Source organism: Plutella xylostella, chromosome 29 (assembly GCF_932276165.1).
Source record: "Plutella xylostella chromosome 29, ilPluXylo3.1, whole genome shotgun sequence".
NCBI classification, from domain to species: domain Eukaryota; kingdom Metazoa; phylum Arthropoda; class Insecta; order Lepidoptera; family Plutellidae; genus Plutella; species Plutella xylostella.
In genome coordinates, this window is record NC_064009.1 from 7,279,739 (window position 1) to 7,299,415 (window position 19,677).

Sequence of the window (19,677 nt, forward strand, 5' to 3'; positions counted from 1 at the left end):
TCCAAAATAACATAAATATAAAAATAAACTATTGCTTAATGGGGTATTATTTGCAGAAAACAGCCTTCAAAGGTACTTGGGTGGAAATTACCTAATTAGTAAATTGTTTCAGAAAGTTGAAAGATTCCTGTTATGTCATTACTAAGGACTAATTCAGTTAGAAAAAGTATCAAATTAAAGGGAAAATAAAATTATTTACTATTTTTATTTATTTAAGTTACATTTTTGAATGTAATTTCTCAGTAAAATGTTTATGCCTGAGTTGTAAGATTTATGAGATAATTGTATTATTAATAATAAATAAATAAACTCAAATAATTCTTTTACAAATTTACTCACAATAAATTTTCAAAATGGCGACTACCACAGCAATACTCTACCTACATCTACGCAAGAAATTTTCTTTAAGTCAAAAAAGTGACAAATGTAAAAAATATGACATCTGTCAAAAAGTTAAACATGTCAAAAAACAACTTTTCTCAAAAATGTGACATCTGTCAAAAAGTGACATCTGAATGAAACAGAGAAGCGACTTAAAGAAAATTTTTAATATTCTCTACTCTTTCTATAATTATTTGAGTTTATTTCGTTAGTATAATACAATTATCTCATAAATCTTACAACTCAGACTTAAACATTTTACTGAGAATTTACATTCAAAAATGTAACTTAAATAAAAAAAAATAGTAAATAATTTTATTTTCCCTTAAATTTGATACTTTTTCTAACTGAATTAGTCCTTAGTAATGACATAACAGGAATCTTTCAACTTTCTGAAACAATTTACTAATTAGGTAATTTCCACCTAAGTACCTTTGAAGGCTGTTTTCTGCAAATAATACCCCATTAAGCAATAGTTTATTTTTATGTTATTTTGGAACCTTGCGGAGTTTTTAAAATTAATAAGGGACCATGAGAATATCTATTTCTATTTTTAATTTCAAGTTGAAAATTCAGAGCAGTCTAGCTCGATGATATAATTTGAACTTTCTATATAAAAATAACTAACTTACATTACAGCTAGGAAGCTGAAACTGTTATGGTTAAAATAACAACATAAGAGGATGACACAAAAATAAAAAAATATTTCAAAAAGTTACCCAAAAAAATAATAAAACATAATTGATCCACTGAGGTCGATTTTCGTAGAAAATTAGTTAAAAAAATCATAACTCCTAAACTACTAAAATTGCTGAACATACATGGGGGTGATTTGGCTACCCCTTGACCTAAGGAATCAAACATTTTCCTTTGGACGTCACTCTTTGGGCCACCCTGTATATAGACTTATACAGACCCCGTAAAACAAGATAAACCCCGTAAAACAAATAGAATAGGCGCCGTCATCATAGCCCAGTAGTCCGGAAAATGAGCAAGAAATTCCCGGCCGTGGCGTCAAAACATTTTCACATTACGGACCCACATGTAGATAAAACTATGGGGTTAACTAAATGGTAGCAAGAATTAGGATATTGAGGCGGATCTTTATGAGAATATACCTTGTAAAAACTTTTATTTACGAATTATTATATTTAAATTTAACACAAAATATAGGGTGTTGAATTAGTAGTGGCATTTCTGATCAACATTTGCGCTGCTCTTTATTTTAACAGCCCTGTATACAGGGAGTCTCAAAAGGTAGCGGGGAAAGGGGCTGATAGGGGTAGTCACAAGGGTCGTTGATATGGTTAATCAAGTAACTTTAGCCCTTGTAGCATACCGCATAGAATTGCCCTGGTGTGCTAATATAGTCTTTCGGTATGAAAAAGTATTTACGAATGGAAACAAAATTATGCTTAAAAAAACGTACTGTCAATGCATTCTCCATCGAAACAGCAGCCTCCGCAGCACTGCTCGTGGTCGACACACTGGAAAAAAATAATTATATTACATAATTAATTTTAATTATTCATCTAGTTTAATAACTTTTAGACGTTTAGTCTAGACGACCGAATGGCGTAGTGGTTAGTGACCCTGACTACTGAGCCGATGGTCCCGGGTTCGATTGCCGGCTGGGGCAGATATTTGTTTAAACACAGATATTTGTTCTCGGGTCTTGGATGTGCCCGTAAAATGGCAATAGGCCCGCCCCCTATTACATTGGGACTAACATAACACTCGCCTGCCAAGCGTGGAGATCATGGTCATAATCTTGGAGGATGCCTAATGCCTATGTCATACAGTGAATTACAGACACATTACAGACGATCGTTATGATGTGTATATTTAGTAATATTTACCATTCAAAGGACTTATCCATTCAACGCATTGTGATATTTCCAGGAAATCCGTTCTCTAGTTTTCACTTGAAAGAGTCTACGAGTAACAAACATCCTTTCGAGTTTTTAATATTAGTTGGATCCATCCTCTAGTCATCCACACCTCTGGGAACCAACAATTAAACTTTAACTTAATCAGTGATCAAATTCCTTGCAGTACAGTTTAGGAAATCATTTACACATATCAATAATTTACAATTTCCAATCCGTTAGCATCATAAACGCTGCCATTGCCTCTGGAACTGTCCTCAATTTAGTCACCGAGGCGACTAGGACGGCCACAAATGTAAATTAATGGCCACAAATGGCCACAATTTTCCGTCCTAGAGCACTTTTGATACGTCCCGACAGTTAAAGGTATTACTGTGGGACCCTGGCTTGTAACAATAACAACAAAGGAAAAAAGTCATTACTAAAATAACTCGGCCCGAGGGCAGTCTGTGGAGAGATTGCTGTAAGCTGCGCGGCGCTATTTTGTTAACCATCGAAGAAACTCTTTTAATTAAAACACCCTGTGGATTCATTTTTGTACAACATAATGAACAATAAAAAAACTAGAAAAAAAGATTAGAATCCAATCTCTGATTACGTACTTACATCCTAATCCTATCCTAACTAATATTATAAATGCGAAAGTAAATGTGTCTGTCTGTCTGTCTGTTACTCTTTCACGCCAAAATTACTGAACGGATTTGAATGAAATTTGGTATACATATGGTCTAGACCCTGAGAAAGAACAAAGGCTACTTTTTATCCCGGGATTCCCACGGGAAAACTTTTTAAGGCGAAGCGAAGCTCGCGGGAACAGCTAGTTATTTATAATAATTAAGTTTGTAGGTAAGTGTGTGTTACTTGATAACGCTGTTAGTTTTAATCATTGTTTATTTGGAGATTAATTTGTGAATACATATGCTGCTGACTACTTCATATTTCATATCGGCGAAAAAACACGTGCGCACGCTTAATTCATACAAAGTAAAAAATAGCTTGTACTTAGATCGTTTAAAAGAAATAAAGACAAATATATAAAAACGGATTTTAGTCTGATACTTTCAGTGTTTTTACTTAATTTGATTTGAAATTAAAATATCATACCCGTTTCCCTCCAACTTTACAATCCTGCGAGATGGAACAAGCAATCACAGCACTTAATAAAACCAAACATTTCAACATTTTCAGGTATTTTCATTAAGTTTCTTGTCATGGAAAATAAATGGTCTTTCTGATTTTATATTAACTAGATGATCTCTCGCAGTCGTGGTCAGATATGGCACTGTTAAAGGTGAATGCACACTGTTTATCACGCATGACGATTTCATGGTTGGTCTCTTAATTCAACATTTTTCTAATTAAGCTCTTTGAAAATTTTATTTTAAGGCTCTCCGTCCTCTGCTAGAGTCGAAGCGATATCGAGGCAACGACGGCGTCGCGGTGGTGTGCCATCGTATTTAAGACACAGGGAATTATGTCTCATTGATAATATCGATAGGTTATTTTAAAGGCGGGATTCTACGGGATTAAAACGCATAAAATTAATTAAACGCATTTAATTACTTCCCAATGTTATCTCTCTCTCATATAAATTCCCGTAAACTGCCTACCGAATAACCTATCGACAAGTTTAAACAATATTTAACATACAGCCACAGTGTGAATTGCCATTCCGTAAAGTACATAATGTAAACATGTCGAGTTGAGAGGAGCCAATAGCCCATATCCTACACCTGCGCGCGCGCAGCGGCCTCGCACATTGTGACCGATATAGCACACACACTGACCAGCATAGCTGGGACCCTTCGTACGTATGTATGTGGCACCTTTAGTACAGTAATGACCTAACTCAAAAAACGTCATTCATATGAAATTACAAAAATCAAGAGTACCACTTACCGACCGACCTAAAACTTAGTCCGATTTAAAAATTCCAAACTCCATATTTTTTTGTTGGGTTGATACTGTTAATAATATTCGATGTGGTGGATAACATATTCAATAAAAAAAATACATTATAGTAAAAAAATATACACTTATACAAAATATTTCAAGACATTTATTTTCATACTGAAAAAGATATAAGTAGAAAAATATCCATAGAAAAACGTCTGAAATTGTCCCAAGATTTCATGATACACACTGGGAGAGGTCATTTTAAGTCGGTCATAAGATTTACTTCAGTAGACACAAATGAATGGCATTGTTTGTGTGACGGAAACACATAAATTGTAAAATGTATTAGCATCATTGTTCTAAATGCACTATTTTACCGTCACTTAGGTATACCATCTGAACCCTTGTTAGCACCAGTCCAAACAAAGGAAATGTACGAAAAATTACCTTGTAACCAAAATTCTACGAGACATCGATTCACGAACCATTACGTCCCCACTGCTGGGGCTCGGGTCTCCTTCCAATGAAGGAAGGGTTTAGGCCTAGTCCAGTCTACTAGACATAAAACTTGTTAAAGAAAGACACTTACAATTTCATCTGAGTCCGAATCCTCACAGATTTGTGTCAAAACTCCACTAAAAGATACACAAACCACGAAAACAATTACAAAGACAAACAAATACGAGCGCGACATAGTTGCAAATTTCAGTTACAGCGAGTCGCGAGCGGTGCAATCAGACTTCTAGAGCAAAATCACAATGTTACTATTTTTGGAGATCCCCTGGTCATATATTGGTTTGAATCCAAGGATACTTAAATTCAAGGTTCTTGCGATTCGCTTTAACACTTTTGTAAAATGAATTCAATGTAACTGTTGTTTAATTGATTTGATACAACATTGACTATTATCCCATTAAAGGTTGAAATATAAGGGCATTTTAGTGCATTACGAGTACGTTGTGAATATGAAGTATCATTAACAATATAATATGATATAAATTACACGTAGAAAAGAAAATGATAACAAAATAAATATGGATCTTGAAAACCAACTTCGTATCCTGAGTTCACAAAAGAATAAATGAAACCATCAAACATATATGTATTTCAACAGATACTAACCCGAGTTTATAGAGTGAAAGGGTGCGTCAACCACTGACTGTATCAGTTATGTCGATTCATCCAATTTCTGCTTTACGCTTGACCCGAGGACCTCCGATAAAAACCAATGATCATTCACAAGGATCTCATTCTACGACTGACAAATGGAAGAGCTTACGATGTCTGTCGAGATCTAAAATATAGAGTCCTGTTTTTGCGATTTGTCGAGGAAATTCTTAAAGGTAAGTATGCCTTCGTTGTATTTCATAAAAAAAAGTTCCCTTATTCGAACAAGTTTATGTAGAGTCTAATATTGCTTAGCACTTGCTAAATCTATTATGTGAAATAAAGTAGGTACTTACCTGATTAACCTCAGCTCTCTGAGAAATAATTTAAAAAGACTATGTCTATTTTGAGGTTTCTGATTGGTAGAGCTATCTAAACGAGGATATTAATTATTAACTTGCTAACTACCTGCGAGTAAAAATAGAAATATGAAATTACATTTTAACAAAAGCGCGCCTTCGAATTGGTCCCTTCCCATAATAATGTCATAGAAGCCAACAAATAGTTAATAACAATCATATTTTGTCATTAAAGGGTTAATGAAATTGATAAAGTTTTATCCCTAGGGTTATCCATGCCCTACATAGCAAGTCGTTTACGTATGTTTTAATGTGTTTAAGTAATAAAGCATGTTGGCCAGCGAGTAGGGACTATAATACTGTCAAAGTTTCTGCAAATGGCTAAATGGAATAATGTTAACTTTGCTACGAAGCCGGTTCTTCAAGAAGTCAGTAACAGTATTACAGTAGACGGCAGGCGAAAGCAAACAAAAGTAAAGCGCAAAGGTAATCTACGATTTGAGGTAAGTCGTATGCAGAATGCACATGTGAATGTTATAAAATGCTCCTATGATATATTTACATACTGTTAGAAGGAATTATTCACAACAGCTTTGTGGCCGCACTCTTATCTCGAGGAATAGCACAGAATAGAAGAAAGTTGTCTATGACATGTCTTGTCTATGGACTGAGCGTTTTCTGACGTTTACCGGCATCTTGTTCACGGGGGGGACTCTGGCTGTATAAATCCTTTATCTTAGTCAATTAAAAAAAAAAAAAACCTTAGCATGCTGATTGGCTAGACGAAAACGGCTCCGCTCCCATTGGCTACTTGTAATTCGAGTGGAAATGATAGAACCAAAAACAATTTTTTTTTTTTTTTAATATAAAATATTTTTTCTGTTTTATCAATTTTTCAAGCTAAAAGACCTTTTGATTTTCAACTGTTGAAAATGTCCTAACTTTTCATCCTATTTAAACTTAAAACGGTGTATTTTGATATCAGTTGAAAGATCAGAATCGATCCCATAAAATATAATGTATTAAAAAAATACATGATTAAATAATAAGTTAGGTAAGTTATAATATTACAATATAATTGTTAAGTTATTTTTGTAAGTGAAAATAATTTATTCAATCTTGTAAGTTATTTATACGACTGCATCGAGAACATACTTTCTTTAATTTGTTCTGTGTACAAAATCAAATTTTCGCCGTTATTTTTCTATCTGACTGACGCTTGAATTTTCCTGGCTTTCCCGCCATTTTGTTTTGTCTCACTATTTCTATAGCGGAGACTTTACGAAAAAATTACAATTTGCTTACAATATTCACTTATTGATGCAAATTTTAATTCTTTTTATCATTGAAAGGACACTGTTCTTTTGCTACTAATCTATTTGTTTTGCTTGTTGTTTTTTGTGACTGATTACAGAACTTCGTCCAAAGTCAGCGTGTTAAGGTTTTCCCTCCGTTTGTGACCTGCGTCTTCCCTCAGCCATCATCAGCCTTGTGACCAGTCTTACACCTCCAATAATTTCCACTTTTCCGTAAGTTATCACCAAGTAAACAATACCCTCATAAGTTTAAGTAACCTTTGTATGTATTCTTGATTCTTATCTTTGATTGTCTTTCAGCTGTCTGACATGATTCGGATTCGCAAGTGCGTCGTAGATGGCTGCAAATCTGATGTGGGATCTAAAACCTCCCGGTGGCCGCATGACCCTCGAGTTTCAGATGTTTGGTTGGACACTCTCAAACCATATTGTTCCGGGTTGATGGGCCTACCTAGATATCGTCTCAGGGAAAAAGTTGTAAGTTTGCATTCTTATCAGTACCTAATATAACACATGAGGCTTATTATCTACTTATCTTATACAATATATAATGTATATTCATACTTACACAATATGCTGATGACTGTAGTCCCCAAAGGTGTAGTCAGAGGTGACTCGAAAGCGAGCCACCCGCTTTTCGCTGAATATTTGTACTAAATAGCCGTCTTTGAATGACTACAATGTACTTAGGGTACACAATCTAGACATATTATACAGGATTCCTCACAGTGTTTTCCTTCGCCATAAGATTATACATTGTATTGAAATTCAAAGAACTCATTGGTACTTACCTACCTATACCTATTGGATTTGAACCCACATCTCTGGTGTGAGAAGTGGGCGCTTACCGGATTGAGCTACCATCACTCCTTATCTTTTAGGTATATCAGTAAGATACATTTCATACTGGTTTTGGTGTTAGTGTCACATGTCCCCGGGGTGAAAGGATTAGCCAGTCAGATAATATGTTGTCACTGACTGCCCAGGGTGTTCTAGATGGCATGGATACATTTATTTAACATTCAGTTGGTACATCACCCTTGGATACAATCAATTTTTATGTGTAATACTTATGTCTAACATGATTGAAAATTTCAGGTGTGTTTGAAGCATTTTGAACCCAAAAGTTTCACAAGAGGAAGGAGGCACTACATGGCTGTACCATCTTTATTTACAGCTGAGGAAATTTCATCTGGCAAGCCAAAATATGAAAGTAAGTAGTAGTAACCTACTTACTAATATAGAGTCAATTAGAGTGAAATTGTTTAGTTAAAATAATAAAATGACTCACAGCATCAGTCTGCCAACATTAAAAAAAAACTCAAGTTTTGGTTAATGTAATAGTTGCCCATATGCCACTCACTTTCAAGGAGCTCCTCATTCATCACTTCCTATGATTCTTCCTTCATTATCATACCCTACTTGTAAAAATTTCAGGCTTGAGGGTGTCACATACTACATTTACCAGTATTTCTTTATAGAGCATACCACCAATGCAGTTGTAGATTTTATAAACTATGTTGAATCTTGTTTCCTATTGAATGATTATTATAATTATCATTGTTTTACATTTTATTTTATAGATTTCCACTCCATGCATGCTAAATGGGATCACGATTATGCAAAGAAAATACCTCTCAATGCACCTCTGGAAACTACCAAAAGACATCTGTCAGGATCAGAACGTATGTACTCGTAACATACTATTTATTACTTACATTATACCTAATTATTATCTAAGACATACCCTATCTTAATTTGAATTTTTGTTAAGTAATTGTTTATATTACAGTGGAAGACATTATAAAAGTGTTAAATACAGTGAACCTTGAGCATTCATATGCACTGCCACCCAATAAAAAAAAGAAGTTTAATACTGGTACTTCACTTTAATTATAATTACCTAGTAGTTGTTATTTTATTGTGTGTATGTATATATTTCTAGTATAATCCATTTGTCCTTACTTGGCACTAAAGGTAAACAATCTTAGTGTGTCTTTTTATTAGAATTTATTTAAAAATTAGGTTTTAAAATGAAACATAACAAACAATGGAATACTTACTAGCAAAAATGATTAATTTCGTATTTAACCATTTATTTTAATGTAGAGTACTTGTTTAATAATATTTTGATTAAAAGACACAATCAAAGTATGGTGCAATCCGTGCAATCGAATGTATTATTGTATGATAGTTATTGTAGTAAGCAGTGCATACAGTAGTGTAGTATTATAGTTAGTATGACCATTACCGCCCTAAGGCATGCGCGCGGCGAGACGGTAGGAGAAATCGGCTACTTCGTCTGGCACGCTCGTGGCGGCCCCGCCCCGCACATCCCCCGCAGTGCACAGCGGTAATGGTCACACTATAATAGTAGCAAGTATAATATAAAGTATATGCACTGAAAGAAAACTAAAGTACCTTAGAAAGTTTTAGAAACCTGTTTTTTAATCTCGGATACTAAGTTCAGGTGAAATATCGTTCGTTCGGTGACATATCGGCAGGACAATCGGCTGTTGATGAACCGTTCAGAATTTGAATCATTGATGAACCGACAAATCAGTATCCGAGATTTTAAAAAAAATATTAGTTGTAGCAATAGTTTTTAGCAAAAGACTTATGTTAGATAGAACAAACCTATTATTTTGATGACATTTTAGAAAAAACCTATTATTATAATCTTAATTAAAAAAAACTATTTCTAATTTTAGATGGTAACGACACTAATGGCTCGTGTGGTTCTAACTCGCAGAGAGAGTTAGATAATTTTAACATATCCGCAGCAACAGACAGTAAGTAGTTCATTACATTTTTTTTTTAGGTATTGCCAATTTCATATTTGATAATTAAACTATTGATTCAACTCAACTGCAACTATTCTAGGTTTTGCCCAAGAGCTTTGTTTCGAAAATCCTACATTAAAATTTGGAATTCGACATTCTACTTCTGTCGAATTGAACAATTTATTTCTTCCCAAAAGAGAGATTTAACTCTATTACTTCTGAAAATCACTGTTTTCAGTTTCAGGAACCATTCCTGATGATATTACGACCGCAGAATGTACTGTTCGTATTCCGGAAGTCATATCTCCTAGCTGTTCAAGAAGGTCCAATGTGACATTAGGTAAGCCTACGACGTAGAGTGATTTAAGTTTTTATGCACTTTTTATCCCAGAAGCGAAGCTGGCGGAGAAGTTAGTGTATTATATTTATTTATTAGAAAAAAACACTCCCCAATTTAATCAAAAATACTCTTTCAATTTAAGGTCCAGGTAGGGTATCGTTTTTTTTTTAAGCTATAAATCCGCCTATTATTAGTTCTTAGTTCGAATAATACTATCTAAAGGTATTTATTATTTTAAGTAAAATACTAAAATATTTTATTTTCTACTTTTCAGAAACCAAGACGGCAAGGAAAAGACTTATAAAAAGTGTACAACAATTAACCCCCAGATGCAAGAAAATGTACCAAAAATGCTCGACTATACTGAAATCCCGTCGCCGTATAGTTCAGTCATACCAGGAGCGAATAGAAAAAGCTGAAAAACTAAATCAGAACAAATCTTTTTCTGAGCTTGTAGAGAAACTGACTCCTCAAGCCAAGACATTCCTTAAAATGCAGGTCACGCTCGCCAATAAACACATAAAAAGACGGAGGTTCACAACTGAACAGAAACTCTTGGCTCTATCACTCCAAAAGCAAAGTCCGAAAGGATATAAATTGCTGCACAAGATATTTATCTTGCCTAGCAGGCGCACTCTAAGAAAATTTACTCATCATATTTCTCTTGCACCGGGAATAAATGAAAACATATTTACACAACTAAAGGAGTCAGTTCGGAATTGGGATGACAAAAAAAAGTGCTGTTCCATTGTGTTTGATGAAGTGGCGTTGACACCTCATTTGACATTCTTAGAATCTGAAGATCGCATTGACGGTTTTGTGAATTTTGGTGCCGAAGTGGAAAGGAAACTATGCGATCATGCCCTTGTTTTTATGGTTCGAGGTATATGCACTTCATGGAGACAGCCCATAGCTTATTATTTATGTGAAGGAACAACTCCAACTATTAAGTTGAAAAACATTTTAAAGGTACTTACGTATTTATTTTGAAGTTTAATCTTTAGTATTTTTAATTAAATTAAATTTTAATTTAATTAAATGACATCAAGGTTAAATTAACATTTAAGGTAGTTTCTCTCCAACCCGTTCAATCTTTCCGCCCTGTTAAAATTATGTATTGTAACAATCAGGGATATGAAGATACAACTTTAAGTTGTAATATTTAAAAACATTACTGCCATTTATAAATAAATATGTTTCCAATATTGCAGGAAGTAGTAACTGCTGTCTCTCAAACGGGACTTCTTCCAAAAGCGCTAGTATGCGACCAAGGGTCGACGTTTCAATCCTGCATGAACAGTATGCGAGCAGATACTCGCAGATGTCAATTGCTCCGTAATGATCCCCCAAGTAAGTACCTGGAATTCCTAACTGTCCAAAATATGACTATACACAGGTGTCTTACGGCCTCGATGCCACATGAAGGGTGTACAATATCTAGCAAGAATATAGATGTAGGGTACTAACTCGCGATAACCTCTCTTATTCCATAATTGTTAATATTGAGAGTGAGCGACAACTCTGTTTTAAAGTGGGATTTTGAAACTTTGCTGTAGTAGTTAGTGACCCTGATTGCTATCCCGAAGGTCCTAAGTTCGATTACAGACCGGGCCGGTAATTTGTTTTAATGTCAGATACTCTGGTCTTGGGAGTTAATATGTACCCATGTATCTGTTTAGATATATCAGCTGTTCGATACCTATATTACAGTCTCTCCCTAGTTTAGATGAATGGCTGTGTGTGAGATGTTCCTACACTTTAACTATAAAAAATCCTATGTCTTTTTCAGATAACAAAGTGGAGATTGATGGTCATGCGCTGAACATAATTTTCGACCCTCCGCACCTCATTAAAGGGATACGGAATAACTTTTTAAACAAAGATATGATGTTTAAAGGAAATATAGCTAGATGGAGTGACATTGTCGAAGTGTACAAAAATGACTGCCACGTAGGAGAAATTAGAATGCTTCATAAATTAACAGATGAACATGTCATCCCAGATAAAATAAGGAAAATGAAAGTTAAAAACTGTACACAAGTCCTCAGCGAGCGAACCGCTGCAATGCTCTTGTTTACATCCAATTATGGTTTGTATATTTTCGTTTATTAAACTACTAAAGACTTGTTATTTTCATCACGTCGATCAAATATCTGCAATAAAAAGTGTTGTTGTCTACTATAGGCTATTTTTCAAATATTATTCTAGTGCTAAATGGTTATTATTAGTGTAAGATAATAGGCAGATCATTAAACCTAGTCAGAGAAGGCCTTTGGGCAGCTTGAAAACATCTGGTTGCCCACTTACCCTGTAACTCTCTCAGCACAATTACCAACCCGCACTAGGCCAGCGTGGTGCATTAGGCCTAAACCCTTCCTTCATTGGAATGAGACCCGTGCCGGAGATGACGACCTGATGCGCATTGGTTTCTAACTTTTGACCGCTGTGCCAAGGGTTCTGAGTTCGACCGGCAGGGGTACATATTTGTTTAAAAAATCATTTTATAATTAATGTTAAGTAATTTCTCTAACGCGCCCGCCAAGCGTATGGACCACGAAAATTGGGTTATTTTCGGGGAGGCCCTAATTTCACTGTATGAAGATCAGGTATCATTATATGCACCTCGGTAGTGCTGTGATGGATGCTTTAGAGGGCATAATGTCATCATCATCGTCAGCTAATCCACTGCTGGACATAGACCTCTCCCAAGGAGCGCCAAAACACTCTGTCCCCGGCCTTCCGCATCCAGCCACTACCGGCTACCCGCCTAAGGTCGTCGGTCCAGCTGGTAGGAGGGCGTCCCACGCTGCATTTGCCTGTTCCTGGTCTCCACTCGAGAACTCGTATACCCTAACGGTTATCGGTTTTTCGGCAGATATGACCAGCAGACTTCAGATTGCATATTTGACAGCTATATCGGTAACCTTAGTCCTCTAACGGATAACCTCATTTCTGATACGATCCATCAGAGAAACCCCAAGCATAGCTGTCTCCATAGCACTCTGAGCTACTTTAGGAGCGCTATTAATATGTTACGATTAATAGCATACTAATTAAATTATATTTTTTCCCTCAGGCACGCATGCAGATGGTTCGTTGGTTAGTTCAACCATGAAGAATACTGCGGAAGCAGTCCTATTTTTTGATCGAGTATTTGACAGCGTGAACGGGTAAATACCTATATAAATATTAAAAATGCTATAGTAATAAGGGCCTGTTTCACAATGTCTGGATAATGGCCTGTCTTTTAACCTATCGGTTAAAAGACATGCTGTCACTGTCTAAAAAATAATGATAGAGTGTGACAGCTTGTATTTTAACCGACAGGTAGCCATTATCAGACATTGTGAAACAGGAAACATTTAAAAACCTATATCGCTAAAACTATTATAGATATCGAAAATATATCATAACATTGCTTTTGTATTGCTTTAACTTCAAATATTATTTTGCGCGAATAAAAAATATATGATCATACCAATTACAAGTTTCCTCATGGTGTTTTCCTCTTTGCCCACGTGGAAAAAATTCATAGGTAAGGTAGAGCGTCAAAATTTCATGAATCATGTACATGGATATAGTTTTGATATTTATCTGAACAATACCTACACTTCAAATATTTTCGAGAATAAATATGTAAGTAAAATTTGATAAATTACAGGTCCCGTGGTGGCTCGGCTCCCGGCAAGATGCGAGGACCGGTTAAAGAAATAAATGGAGAGTGCAAACATCTGGACTTTTGGAAGGAGAGTATTAGAGTTTTGCAGGATCTATACTATGTAGATACTAATGTTGGTGATCGAAAAAGGGTACCCAGTGTAAAAAACTGGATAACAACATTAGAAAGTTTTATAAATTTGTGGGTTGAGCTTAAAGATATGGGTGTAAGCTTTTTTTACACTCGTAATTTAAATCAGGACCCGTTAGAGAATTTTTTTGGCCGAATACGCGCACTTAATTATAGGAATGTTAATCCTGACCCTTATTCGTTCATCTGCTCCTTTAAGTCTCTGTTAGTGACTGATGTCCTCGGCCCACATTCTCCGAACTCTAATTGCGAGGAGGATATGGGGGAGGCTATCTTTAATAAGGGATTAATGTTCGAAGTCCATGGTGCTCCAGCTAGTTTGCCTGTTGCAGGCCCTTCCCGTGAGCCGCGAGCATCTCCGTCGCCGTCGCTGCTGCAGCAGGCGCGCGAGGAGACGCAGAACGTCCGCTCTTCTGCCTTCACTGCCGGATTTGTATCACGCCAACTTATTAAAAAGATACCTTGCACTGATTGTCGAAAAACAATGTTGACTACCGAAATTACTGATGTACATGACTGGGTTACACAAAGAGAGCGTAGGCTTTTAAAGGGAAGAAACTTAAAGTATCCAAATACTAAATTTATCATTTTGTTCCGGAAATTAGTAACTTGCATTAATCAATATTTAGAATATCATAGTCACCAAAAGAGTGTAGTAAAATATATTAAAGTAGAATTTCTAAAATCAGCAGATGTAAGCTGGTTGGGATGTAGTCAGCATTGTCGAGAACTACTAGATATGTTTGTCAGTCTGGTGTGCCGAGTTCAAATTCACAATTGGTGCAATTGTATCAATAAAATTATGAAAGGGTCATTTTTAGGCAAAATGTCATCATCATCTATGACCCCTATGCAAGAAATTGCATTTAAAAAATATACTACGTTAAGAGTTAAAAAGTAGGTTGACTTTATAATCATTGTTAAATCGTATTTTTTGTTTCAGATCGCCTAGCAGTATTAGTTAGTTGATATATTTTATAAGATTTTACATTGTTATTATTTTTAATTCACTTATTTAACATGAATTGTATTTTTTTAATAATAAGTTAATGATTAATTAGCTGTTATTATGTTAATGAATTTGAAGTTGTAAATTAATTTTAAGTGACTTTGTTAATGTCTTAACTGTATTTTTGTTTACTTACTATTTTGAATAACATATAATATATTTAAGTTGTTAATTCATTGTAAAAGGCACTTATTCAGTTTTTAAAGCTTTATTTTTGTACAAGCACAAATCATAAGTATTTATTAAATTTTGGTAAATATTGGCAATCGCTGAAGAATGTATTTTTTATAATTAGGTGATGTATATTTTTGTTTGTGCATTGTAAGTGGTAAATTAATTTTAAGTGCTATTAATTTAGTTATTTTAAAACTGTTTTAGTTTACTTAAGTTGTTAATTCATAAGTGACCGATATTTAGTTAAATTTAAAGCTGTATTTTTGTACTTGCTCTATTAATAAATTTAATTTAGGTAAATTGCACTATGGATCTTTAATATACCTATGTAATCATTGTTTTATTAACTGTTTTAACCTTATTGTACAAAATAATACCACAACGCTTATTTTATTATTGTATAGAATATTGATAAGTTAATTATGTACCCTCTTGTACAAAGAAAAGTTATATATTTTTGTTCCTTTTGTAACACTTATTCATGTAGTGATAGTAACATTTGTTATATTATTTATAATAAATTGTTGTATAAGTTGTACCTACTTTCGTTTCATTTACAGGAGATTTACAGCTTTGTTTTATTACTGGGTATAATAAAAACTGAAACAGAGCCATCTAGCGGCCACCGTAAAAAAAATAAAACAAAGAGTATATAATGCAATCATTTCAATGTGAGGGCTTAAAACTGACATCTGTCATCCAGGGTGGGGTGTACAAGCTCACTAACGACCGGACTGTTCTATGGCAGATACCTATCTGTACTATAGTACATAGGCTGTCTAATCTGTGATCTTGTTCTCAAGCATAAATTGCGCATGGCTTCATGATTTTAATTTAAGCGAATCCTAGAAAATATAACATAGTAAGTAAATATTTTAACGCTTAAAAATACCAACATAGGTATACGTGTATAATGTATACCTTTATATAGGTAGTAAATAAATATTACGTATAATCGTTAAAACGCAAAAGCGTCTTCTGTAGCCTGCTCTACCTAATGCGGCAAGTTACTTGGCGACCCTCCTTGCGGGGTGAAAGAAGTGGCGGGGGCGAGGTAGCACGACATGCTACACACGTAGAAAAGTGTGCCCGGATTAATCTCGCGATAGCTTGTAACTATTTCTGACGTAAGTAAAATTTTATTCTATGAGTGTTCCCGTAAATGTCATATTTAGCTTAAAATTTATAGTTTGACAGCATTAAAATTTGGATGTTTACCTTCAGAATATCTACCAATTTGAATTTATTTATGTAAAAGTGTTTTATTTTATAAATCAATTTCCATGTCACTTTCATGTTCACTCTCTGTTTGAACTTGTTCATCATCGTCGTCATCCGCATCTTCATCATCGTTTTCATTAACTTCAATTATAAATCTAAGACAAAAACCAATTTATGTTTAATTTACATTAAATTATAAATAAACAATAACATACCTGTCCAATACATCGTCAAATACTGTATCACATTTATAATATTCGTCTTAATTTTTTATGACATGGTCGTCACAATTTCTCCACTTTTCAGGCGAATAATTAGAGAAAAGCAACTCTAAGTCTTTTATCTCTTTATCTAAGTTAGAGTCAATCGACGTTCTTGCGAGCTCGTCTTTCACGTACCGCCACACAAGTTCAATAGGATTTAATTCCGGGTGGTATGGGGGTAGGCGAAGCACGATATGACCATTTTCTTTCAAAATTTCATCAATTTTGTAATTTTTCTCTGTGTTTTGCTCATTAATTACTTTCATTAAATCACATAAATTTTGGTTGCTTTCCTAGTTACAAGAACTGACAACTGACGCACTGTCATATGGACTCTTCGTCTTTGTTGTTTACTTTTTCGTATCTGACTGCGCAGTACCAACCTTTAGCCGCGTAGCATGACTGATCCGGTACGCTGTTCTACAAGAAGCCCCTATATTGAGACATTATACGATTTGTTGTTTTTAACGTTATTTTGTTGACGAATTATAGATACCTAATAATAATATAATGATAATATTAAAAAGGCCTCAACACTCATCCTAAGACTAATGGTCTCAGGATCAATGATCTCATGTGGGTCGCACTCAAATTATGACAGACTATATAAGACATGTGGCCGCCTCGGCTGCGCGGCCGAGACTGCCGTAACAATGACATTCAATGCACGCGTTGCCCTTCCCCGCTACCCTCCCGCTTCCCGCTGTCGTCTTGGGTACCTCGTCCCCTCCGCGTCTTTCACCCCGCAAGGAGGGTCGCCAAGCAACTTGCCAATCTATAGTTATTTGATTTGACATTGTAACCGTGTTAATGTAACCTAAATATAAAGTAAGAGCTATTAGGAATAATCTATCACTATCAAGATGCGGCGCGGCGCGATATGCCATCGCGAGACAAGTGGAAATATCTACTCCAGGACGAAAGCAGAAGATCAATCTTCTGTCTCTGTCACACAAGTTTATTTTTCACGAGTGGAAGTAAATTTTCATTGTTTACATTAGCTATGAAAGTAACAGCTTTATTGCATTTTAGTTATTCCCCAAGAGCTTCTGTTTGGCGCAGGATATCAGGAGTAGAAATTGACATTGGTATAGTTACTCGACAATAAAATCTATATACAGTGAAACCTGGTTAAGTGGGACCTGGATAAGTGAGAAACCTCCATAGCTGGAACTCATGCTGAGGTCCCAACACTTTGGCACTGAATTACCTCTCTGTTAGTGGGACGGAGCCTCTATAACGGGGATTTGTTCTTTCGATTTATCATAATAGTTACCTCTATAACTGAGACAGCGAGTAAATTTTATATACATAAACCTCTGTAACTGAGATAACATTGTTTGTATTACTCATTCTTATTCTACCCACAAATTCCACACGTAATTCCAAGTACGTAATTTGAGCTTCAGTTCAGTTCAGTTCAATGTATTTATTAATCAATTACCTACAGTTTTAGTTTCGCTTTACTATCATACAGATTTTTTAATTTTAAAATGCCAAAACGAAAGCTACCATCGTTATCATTACGTGAAAAACTGAATTTAATATCCTTTTATGAAAGTGCTGAATTTTCTCTTCGAGTGACGTATCCAGTAGGGCGAGCACAGGATTCGATACTAATTTTCGATACTACACAAACACATGGAAATCGACTATGGTATCGAAAGCGTATAGATTCGAAATTCATTCACCTATCGACTATGGTATCGAAAACGTATTCGAAATTCTTTGCCCATATAAATTTGACATTTTAGCGATTACGAACCCAATGAGCCGTTTTCCTTGACAGCTGTCAGTTGAGCTTTTGGGTAAGCCGATAGATGGCGTGAAAACGCAGGGTACCAACTGTCAAAAATTACATAGAGAGCAAAGAGTACTAAACTCAGAATAAGAACTCACTAGTTGTGATTAAATGTCGGGTGGTAGCGCGAGCCATCCTTCCGAGGCTCAGACTGCATGTGGCTTGGGATAGTGCTAAGTATTCTGTGAATAGTTCTACCCGCGCCGTCACGTAGTGTTCTTTTCTCTATGCGCGCCGTTTGAACGGGTGCTGCGTGCGAGAACTGATTTTCTATTTTTATTTATTGTATGATCCTGAATAAGATCCCAAAGAAATACTTACAAGACAAGATGAGAATGTGTGCCGTCGCAACTTGTAAAAATAAAGGACATCATAAATTTCCAAATGATGAAAGCCAGGCGCAACAATGGATTAAGGCGACTCGGATAAATGTGCGAAAAATTGATTGGAAACTGCGAAAACATTCATGGTTGTGTTCGGATCATTTCATACCAAGTGATTTTCATTCACGTTCTGAGGGTTTGAAAGTTGGTACAACCCCAGACAACGCCATCTATTTCTCCAAAAAGGAACTTTTTTTTTTTTTAACAAACGCCTCATTTGACGCATAGATTCGAACGAAATTTTATCGCTAGCGTTTTTGTTTGAATCTATACGTCAAATTGGTTTCACAATCACAAACGTCCATATTTGTTCATAATACGCATGGAAGTAATAATACAACAGGAATGCGCACTGCACCAAAAAAACGAGCCGACAGAGATAGTCAGCACGGAGCCCTCCATCTCTTTCTATTTTTGGTGACCATAATTTTAGGTAATTCATGAGACATCACTTCTAATCTATCATGTCGCGAATAGGTGTCGATGGTCTCAAAGTCACCTATTATTCGAATAATTCGATTGCAATGTAGGTACGAATGTATTTTGGTGATATGACAATTGAGTAAACAAATGGGGTGAAGGTAAAATTTGTATAGATGTGTTGTTGCAGCGCAAACTGCAATGTAATATTGATATGTTTTTTTCCATATCAATTAGATATTCCCAAGGTTTGAACTAGCAACAACAATCTGTCTTTTTACCAAATTCTACTAAGATGGACTTTATAGTTCGACTGTAACGATAATAAACATTTGCGATGAATCGGGATTTATCATCGGGTTTAAAATGATGAAAATTTGTGGGAATTACTTGGAACCACCTTTGCTATGTTTCTTCATTGGAAGGAAAGCTGAACAAAAAGTTCAATGAAACAGGTCCTAATTAATGGAAAGTGATTCAAAAGTACGAATGAATGGTCACCCTAACCATAACATCTCTCACAACAG

At 35.3% G+C, this 19,677-nt stretch overlaps 2 protein-coding genes across 5 annotated transcripts in view; one reads left to right on the forward strand and one right to left on the reverse strand.

Moving 5' to 3' along the window:
- The window catches only part of LOC105395452 (prolactin-releasing peptide receptor), an 82,000-nt gene that overhangs the window by 19,009 nt on the left and 43,314 nt on the right, over positions 1 to 19,677 (reverse strand). The window contains exon 4 of the transcript XR_007268053.1: positions 1,811 to 1,868. The gene's annotated coding sequence lies outside the window, so the exon portion shown is untranslated. The remainder of the gene's footprint in view (positions 1 to 1,810; positions 1,869 to 19,677) is intronic.
- LOC105382375 lies at positions 6,700 to 15,600 on the forward strand. 4 transcript variants are annotated; one of them, XM_048631841.1, is made up of 12 exons: positions 6,700 to 7,161; positions 7,249 to 7,425; positions 8,047 to 8,161; positions 8,532 to 8,633; positions 8,741 to 8,827; positions 9,660 to 9,740; positions 9,970 to 10,071; positions 10,346 to 11,040; positions 11,283 to 11,421; positions 11,861 to 12,160; positions 13,148 to 13,241; positions 13,733 to 15,600. In XM_048631841.1, exons 2-12 carry the CDS (start codon positions 7,258 to 7,260, stop codon positions 14,778 to 14,780), a joined length of 2,931 nt encoding a protein of 976 aa, XP_048487798.1. In that variant the 5' UTR covers positions 6,700 to 7,161; positions 7,249 to 7,257; the 3' UTR covers positions 14,781 to 15,600. The 4 variants fall into 4 exon arrangements, with proteins under 4 accessions (XP_048487798.1, XP_048487799.1, XP_048487801.1 ...); XM_048631842.1 differs by having other exon boundaries at positions 9,976 to 10,071; XM_048631844.1 differs by lacking the exon at positions 8,741 to 8,827 and having other exon boundaries at positions 6,701 to 7,161; positions 9,976 to 10,071.